Genomic DNA, 8,076 nt, shown 5'->3' with positions numbered 1-8,076 from the left:
ATTCTTGGTGCTTGGGGGGGGGGCAAGAGTGGGAGGGCTTCTAGTGTCCTGGCCCCGCTGCTGGACCTCCTGACGGCCCCTGGTCTTTTTGGCCACTGTGTGACACAGAGTGTTGGACTGGATGGGCCATTGGCCTGATCCAACACTGGCTTCTCTTACGTTCTTATGTCTTGGGCAAGGGATGCTCTGTCTTCTTGGTGCTTGGGGGGGGGCAACAGTGGGAGGGCTTCTAGTGTCCTGGCCCCACTGGTGGACCTCCTGATGGCACTTGATGGCCACGCCCCTCCCCCGCGACACGCAAATAGAATTCTGGCACCAGCCCAGGCTGACCCCTAGGAGGTGCTTGGGGGGCAATGCCAGGGGACTGAGCAAGCAGAGGGCGGCCACCAGAGCAGGGCATGAAAAGACACCTCCCCCCCCCACCCCGGCTCACCTGTCTTGGCATTCTTCACAGCCAGTTTGTTGGACACCGTGACGGAGATCTTCGAAGCGCTGCTGTCCGGCCTCCGGACGGGAGTGGAAGGCGGGGAGTCTCGGCTGAGGCTGTTGGCGATCATCCTGCTGGCGGCTGCAGGGAGGGCGAGCAGCGGGGCCGGGTGGAGGAGCTACTCCCACAGACACAATGGCCCCCACGCCCACACCCTGAACGGAGGAAGGGGCACGCGAGGGAGGATCCAGCCCACCCCCACCCAGCAGCCCCCACTGCAGGCACGTGCCCCGGCAGTGCCATCCCTGGGGCCACACTGACGCTTACCGCTGGCGGCGTTCCTGCGGAGCTCGGGCTGCACGGTGGCTTGACTGGAGGCGACCGACTCCGTGGCTGCCTTGCACATTTCCTAGAGACAGAGAAGGCCAGGGCACAGGGGTCATGGGCATGGATGAGGGTGAAGCAGCAGAGGAGGAGAGCTGGCAAGTGCCTGTGACAGCAGTCTTCACTCCTGGCCCAGATAAGAAGGGAGAACTGCACGCTGGAAGTCCTCCTGACCTAGGTTCCCTTCAAGCTGCGCCAGGCTGTGCTGGCACACCATTTTTCCCCCGGCCAGCGCAGCAATTCTTACCACAGCGCAGAGGCGGGAAGTTCCCTTCCCAATGGCCATGCAGCACGGATCCATTTGCTCAGGCAGCACAGAAACACAGCAGTATGCTTTGTGTTTCCTAATCTGGGCTGGCCCCGCCTCCCCTCAGCTGGGGTTTGCTTGCCCTGTGAAAGGGGGCGCTGCCACCCTCCCTGGCAGTCCTCTGCCTCGTGCTCCTGGAGATACCCTGGCCCAGAAGGAGGACTGCTCTGTTGCCCAGTTTCTGCCCTGCCTGAGGTGAGCTGCCTGGTTATTTGTTTTGTCTTGGGGTGGGGAGCTGGCCGCAGCAGCGGGCTAGAGGCGATCTGGTGTGTTCTGGTGCTTTGCAAAGTGACTCTCTGTGTCCTTAAGCCTGGGAGGTTAAGTACTGCCAATATGTTCCATATAAATATAAATAAGTTTAATATAAATATATGGCTTGTTATACAAATGATGATGAAGATGAAGAAGAAGAAGAGATTGGATTTATACCCCGCCCTTCATTACCCAAAGGAGTCTCAGCGCGGCTTACACACTCCTTTCCCTTCCCCTCCCCACAACAGACACCCTGTGAGGTGGGTGGGGCTGCGAGAGCTCTGACAGAAACTGCCCTTTTTCAAGGACAGCTGTGCCAGAGCTTGTGACTGACCCAAGGTCACATCAGCAGGTGCAAGTGGAGGAGTGGGGGAATCAAACCCGGTTCTCCCAGATTAGAGTCCGCGCACTTAACTACTACACCAAACATAGTTTATATGTTGTTTGTATGTTTGTACACTTTTTTTAATGTCAGCCCGCTCAGTTTTAACGCTAGGACCACTTTTGGCTCACAAGGCAAAATTTCTGCTCACGAGACTGCATACCTTAGAGGGAACATTGCTACTGACTCACCCCCCGTCCATGACTCATTTAAGGGAGTGACTGCGGCAAAACTTAGCAACCAGGCGAAGAGAGGCCAGGCTAGAAGGGAGACGCTCAGCCAGCCCAGAGTTCTACACTTGATCTTAGCCAAAAGGCCGAAAAGCGATAACCAGCCCAGAGTTCTAACAGGAGCCTGGCCGATCGTGCAGCTGGCTAATCGGTAGCAGCATTTAACTCCACACTCTGGGCAGTACTCTTCGTGGAAGCAAAAAGTCAGCTTCATGCTGCTTGCATTCACTCCGGCTCGGCTCTTGCACCTAGACCTTTCCCCCCCACCCCGGCTTTGGACTTGGCTCTGTGTTCCTGACTCCTGACCCCGGCTTGGCTTTGGACTACATTTCTGGTTAGTGATTTGGACTTGGCTCTGTGTTTTTGGCTCCTGACCCCGGCTTGGCTTTTTGGACTTTGCACTATCTTCTTGGCTCCTGACCTTGGCCTGTTCTGGACTCCCTTTGACTGGCACCCCAGCCCATGACAGCAGGGATCATCCCCCCGGTTCTGGTACTCGAACTCCCACGAAAGCACCAGGCTCCAGCTGACCCTAAACCACCCTGCCCTGAGGTGGTTCTCCAGGCTAGCCTACCAATGCACCAAGCCCCTGAGCCCTTCAGCTTGGGGCAACCCCACCCCAAAAGTCCAGAGGGCCAGGAGTCCAATGGGCAAACTGGCCGCTCCTTTATCAGAAAACAAAAGGAGGGCAACCAGCACACATGAAATGGTACAAAGCACAAAAAAACTGCTAGCTGAAATCACTAAGGTAAACAACAGTAGTGCAGAGAAGTCAAGTCCCAAAAGTTTCAATACAGTGGGACCCAATTCTCAGTAGTAGCACTTACAGAACCAAGTTTATTCAATCACAAAGGATCATGGGTCCCTTTACTTTCCTGCACTACTGTATATAGCCACAGGGCTGGAACTCAAGGACCACGTAGCCCAAACTGCTTCCACTCCTCCAGGACAATTCTGGGGCGGACACAAGGCTTTCAGGAGCCTGGCCAAGCAGGGGTGCTTCCGGAGGCTTCTTTTGCCAGGTGTCGTCCCCCCCCTTCCCCCCCAAGCTAGAGGGATCCATTCGCCTCCTATATGTATGCCTAAAGATCCTGCCCGGAAATCCCACGCTGCACCATTTTTATTTCAAGTATGGAAGGGACAGTGCCACACTTCTCCCAGGAAGTGGCTTCAAGTGTCCAGGAGACCCACCTGCCTATAAACGACTTTGGCATGCTTGAGAATGGCGATGATATCCCCGACCACAGTGACGCCCAGTTCGTTCAGGATCTCCTTGTTCAAGTCCATCAGCATGTTCTTCTGAATCCTGCAGAAGGTGAAAGCCATGTGAGAGAGCCGCTGCACTAAACGCCTTACAGCCCCACGTGTAGTTTGAGCACTGAATGCCACTCAGGCACTCCGAAAGGGCAGGAGAGAGAACCCTTCACTCAGCGTGGTTTACAAACTCCTTTGCTCACAACAGACACCCTGTGAGGTCAGCGGGGCTGAGAGTGCTCTGACAGAAACTGCTCTTTCAAGAACAGCTCTGACGGAACTGTGGCTTGCCCAAGGTCACCCAACTGGCTGCACGTGGAGGAGTGGGGAATCAAACCCCGTTCTCCCAGATTAGAGTCCGCGCACTTAACCACAACAGCAAACTGTCTTCAAACGGGAGTCAGCTTCAGGAAGAGATCTTCCAAAGACTCCGTGCCCCCAAACTCTGGTTTGGACTTCTGAGCACGTTATCCCAAAGTCCTATAAAAACAGATCCACCAGGAGACCCAAACCACAGCACTACCTTCAAGTGGACTTCCATTTAGGTAGTCTAAATTAAGTTCCCTGCAGAAGACCTCCCATGGCTCTGCAAGAGAAATCCTGACCCCGTCTGAAAGAGGGCATTCCATACTTCGAGAGTGAGCGCGTTGCTTTAAATAGACACTTGGCCTTCTTATTGTTAGGCTTTGTGCTTGACAGCGCTGAAAGCCCGGGGTGCTGCGCTGTACAGTTATAAATAGAGACATGACTCCAGCCTGCCCCTAGGCTTCCACCCAGGCCAGCTGTCTGCTCCAGACACGCGCCCTGCATACCAGTGCTCCCTCTAAGCTGAGTTAGTGTGAGCTAGCTCACAGTTTTTTAGCCTCCGGCTCACACGTTTTTGACTTCGCTCAGGCAGGATGGCTCCAGAGCCAACTGATTTATGCAGTAGCCAAATCGCTCGCTCACACCTTTGATGCCAGCAGCAGCCCACAAAGTGGAATTTCTGCTCACACGACTCCACAGCTTAGAGGGAGCACTGAACCAGGGCAAACCACCTCTGTTCATCTCTGGCCGTGACGACCCCACATAACCGGGATCCCAGCCAGTGTTCCCTCTAAGCTGAGTGAGTGTGAGCCAGCTCACAGCTTTTTGGCTCCCGGCTCACACATTTTTGTCCTCGCTCAGGAAGGAGGGCTCCGGAGTAAACTGATCTATGCAGCAGCCCAATCGCTCGCTCTCATCTTTGATGCCAGGAGCTCACATAGTGGAATTTCTGCTCCACGGCTTAGAGGGAGGCATCGCCCTAGAGAGGGAGTGTGTGTGTGTGTGTGCACGCGGGGGGGTGTGTGTGTGTCTGTGTGGGGCCTCCTTCTCCCCCTCGCCGGCGCTGACCTGTTGTCCACGAACATGACGGCGTAGTTGACGGCGGGCCCGGGGGGGATGCCGGCCTCCTTGAAGAACTGGATCCACTCCGAGGTGGCTGCGGGGGGAGAAAAAACAACACAAGGGGTTAGTACCGCGCGTGGCCGAGGGGGAGCGCGCGCAGGGGAGCCCGGCCCGGGGGGGGGGGACGGCACCCCCACCCCCCCCACTCACCCATCGTGACGGACACCATGGCGGCCCCGGAGGAGGAGGCGGCGGCGGGAGAGAGGGGGCGAAGGCGGCGGCGGCGGAGGGGGGCGCGGCCTGTCCCGGGCTGCGGAGGTCGCAGCGCTCTCTCCTCCTCCTCTTCCTCCCCCAGACCCCTCCACGGCAGCCGCGGGGCTCCAGCAGGCCGCGCCGGAAGTGGAGGGCGCCCCGGCTCGGCGCACTTCCGGTTTTGCGCGGCCCACTCTAGCGCCGGCGACCATAGAGGCCGGGAGGACCGCCGCCCACGTGTCCGCGTCCCGCCGCCCGCCCTTTCCCCTCTGCTGCAGCCAGGCCGGGGCAGATTACCCATGAAGCCGAGAGCGACTGAGCACGTGCTTAGGGCACCAGGGCCAAAGGGGGCACCCCAAAGTTGGGGGAAGGGTGAAAAGAAAAAACGAATGGAGATTTGTAAAAAATAAAAATTGATAAAACTAGTGCACGTTGATCACGGTGCCACCCCTAGGGTTATCTTCTGTTTTTTGTTGGCCAGGTGCAGTGTCATAGGCTATGAGACCCAAGATTGGGGGCACCAAGACCGGTCAGTGCTTAGGGCACCAGTGAGCCTTAATCCGCCCCTGGCTGCAGCCCCTCGGGCCGGGGGTGGGCAGAAGCGCGTGCACGGGCTTCACATGCACGGCTCTCCTCCTCGGCCGCCAGACCCTCTTCTTCCCCTGGGTTGCTAACTTTGGGTTGGGGAATTCCTGGGGAGGGATTTGAGAGTGATTGGAACCCAGTGCTCCCTCTAAGCTGTGGAGTCTTGTGAGCAGAAATCCCACTTTGTGAGCTACTACTGGGAGCGAGCCATTCCGCTGCTGCATAGATCAGTTTGCTCTGGAGCCCTCCTTCCTGAGCTAAGCCAAAAATCTGTGAGCCGGAGGCTAAAAATCTGTGAGCAAGCTCACACTAACTCAGCTTAGAGGGAACACTGCTCTGGAGCCCTCCTTCCTGAGCTAAGACAGAAATGTGCGAGCTGGAGGCTAAAAAATGGTGAGCTAGCTCACACTAACTCAGCTTAGAGGGGACACAAACCTGGGGGGGGGTCACTGCGGGACATATTGAACAAGTCTGAGTCCAGTGGCACACACCTTTAAGACCAACAATGTCTTTCGTCTGATAGATGTGTGCTTTGCACACAAAAGCTTACACTTCAAATAAAACTTTCTTGGTCTTAAAGGTGCGTGCCACTGGACTCAGACGTTGTTCTGCTGCTTCAGAGCGGCATGGCTACCCACCTGAATTTTTCAGCAGGCTATCCTGCCACAGGTCCTGCCCATCCAGACCGGCCATTTTCTCCAGTGGTGCTGACTTCTGTAGTCTGCAGATCGGTTCTAATTTCTGGGATTTCTCCAGGTCCCACCTGGAGGTTGTGGCAACCCTACAGCCTCTGCTCCTTGAACGCAGAGAAGGCAGGCCCGTAGCCAGGATTTTGTGGCTTGTGGGGCAAGTGTTTTTCTGGTGGGGCTGAAAGAAAAGCCCTTTAGCCAACAGAAAGCTGTGACCAGGATAGATCTCTAAATTGCAAGCTGTCAGAGTATTTATTTATACTTTCGATTTATTGATCTCTCTTTCCTACACACCTGCGGGCTCAGAGCGATTTACAGTAACTCTTTGACAATTGGACTAACAATATTCGTGGGGGATAGGGAAGACAAACATACAGCATTTTTAATTACACACACATTGCAGCTAGCCGGGGCTTCGTCTGCGGGCTGGATCAGTCGTGTTCCGTGTATTCTTGTTGGCTGGCTGATGACGTCAGGGCTTCTTGATGTTGTGCTGCCACGTGGCCACCACTTTAGATGACAGTTCTCAGCTGCTGCAAGTTAATCACTTCTGCCAGCCTAAGCAACAATTCAGATAAAAAGCCAGCAGGCGGGGGTGATGCCTTCTATAGTCAAGAAAACTAAGACTTGGGCAGAAAGACTCTCTTAAAGGAGACCGGTTTCTTGACACAGAGTTAGAAGGGATCCTAGAGGTCACCCACTCCAACCCCCTTGCTCAGTGCGGGAATCAGTCAAAGACAGCACCCCACTCTGCTTAAAGGAGAACACACCTTTAAAAATGTTTTTAAATGATTGAAAAAAAGCATTTACAGGAGAAATTCTTGTGGGGCTGTGCTTTTAAGGAAGGGGGCAGAGCCCCCCAAAGTCCCACCATAGCTATGGGCCTGAGAGAAGGCCACCACGGTGGTGAGTGACAGGCCCACTCACCACCAGTCTCACTTGCCAGAGGTCGTGGGCCACGGGCCCAAGCCAAGCAGGCAGAACGTGTGGCTCCCTGCTGCCGACTGAGGGAGGGGCTGTGGCCCCGGGAGGGGGGAAAGGACCTCCTTCTTCAAAGGCCGAAGATCTCAGGCTCAGTCCCTGGCAGGCATCGCCAGTGGAAAGGACCAAGCAGCAGGGGATGTGAAAGACCCTTTTCTGCCTGAGGCCCCGGCAAGACGCTCCCGGTCTCTGTAGACAATACTGACCTTCCCCGGACCGAGGAGAGCCAGTTTGGTGTAGTGGTTAAGTGCGCGGACTCTAATCTGGGGAAACCGGGTTTTGATTCCCCATTCCTCCTCCACATGCAGCTGCTGGTGTGGCCTTGGGTCAGTCACAAGTTCTCTCAGAGCTGTTCTCTCAAGGGCAGTCCTCGAGAGAGCTCTCTCAGCCCTGCCTACCTCACAGGGTGTCTGTTGTGGGGATGGGAAGGAAAGGAGATTGTAAGCCGCTCGGAGACTCCTGCGGGTAGTGAGGGGTGGAGTATAAATCCAATCGCTTCTTCTTCTGATTCAGGACAAGGCAGCTGCCTGTGTCGATCTCCTGTTTAGGGAGGGACCGTGGCTCAGTGGAAGAGCGAGAGCCCCTGGCTTGGCATGCAGAACATCCCAGGTTCAATGCGCAGCTAAAAGGGTCAGGTAGTCGGTAACTTGAAAAACCTCTTCCTGAGACCCTGGAGAGTTGCTGCCAGTCTGAGCAGACAATGCTGACCTCGAGGCACCACTGATACAACTCGGTAAAAATCAGCTCTCTCTGTGTGTGTGTGCGCGCACACATTTGTATATCTCGGCAGCTGTCGGTATTGTTGACCAGCCTGCGCTCCCCAGTTCTGGAGCACTTCGCAGGGCTGGAACTGGCAGTGCTGCACGCCGGTGGTTCCACTCCAGGGGCCAGTGGAAAGCTCCCATGGAGCCGTTATCCTGGGCCTGCCGGCAGCCAGGAACAAACGTGGCCATGCCGCCGCCCCC

At 55.9% G+C, this 8,076-nt stretch overlaps 1 protein-coding gene across 3 annotated transcripts in view; it reads right to left on the bottom strand.

The window, feature by feature from the left end:
- LOC107107370 (chromosome unknown open reading frame, human C19orf47) overlaps nucleotides 1–4,988 on the bottom strand; it is a 12,295-nt gene extending 7,307 nt beyond the window's left edge. For all 3 annotated transcript variants that reach the window (XM_015407664.1, XM_015407663.1, XM_015407665.1), the window contains exons 1-5: nucleotides 4,815–4,988; nucleotides 4,611–4,698; nucleotides 3,174–3,288; nucleotides 755–836; nucleotides 434–568 (exon numbers count right to left, since the gene is read on the bottom strand). In XM_015407664.1, coding sequence (XP_015263150.1) covers nucleotides 434–568; nucleotides 755–836; nucleotides 3,174–3,288; nucleotides 4,611–4,698; nucleotides 4,815–4,833 — 439 coding nt within the window. In that variant the 5' untranslated portion in view covers nucleotides 4,834–4,988. The remainder of the gene's footprint in view (nucleotides 1–433; nucleotides 569–754; nucleotides 837–3,173; nucleotides 3,289–4,610; nucleotides 4,699–4,814) is intronic.
- Between the last annotated feature and the right edge of the window lie 3,088 nt (nucleotides 4,989–8,076).

The sequence above is a fragment of the Gekko japonicus genome, unplaced genomic scaffold (assembly GCF_001447785.1).
Source record: "Gekko japonicus isolate JY-2015 unplaced genomic scaffold, Gekko_japonicus_V1.1 scaffold1471, whole genome shotgun sequence".
NCBI lineage: Eukaryota > Metazoa > Chordata > Lepidosauria > Squamata > Gekkonidae > Gekko > Gekko japonicus.
This window is presented reverse-complemented; position numbering and strand designations above follow the sequence as displayed.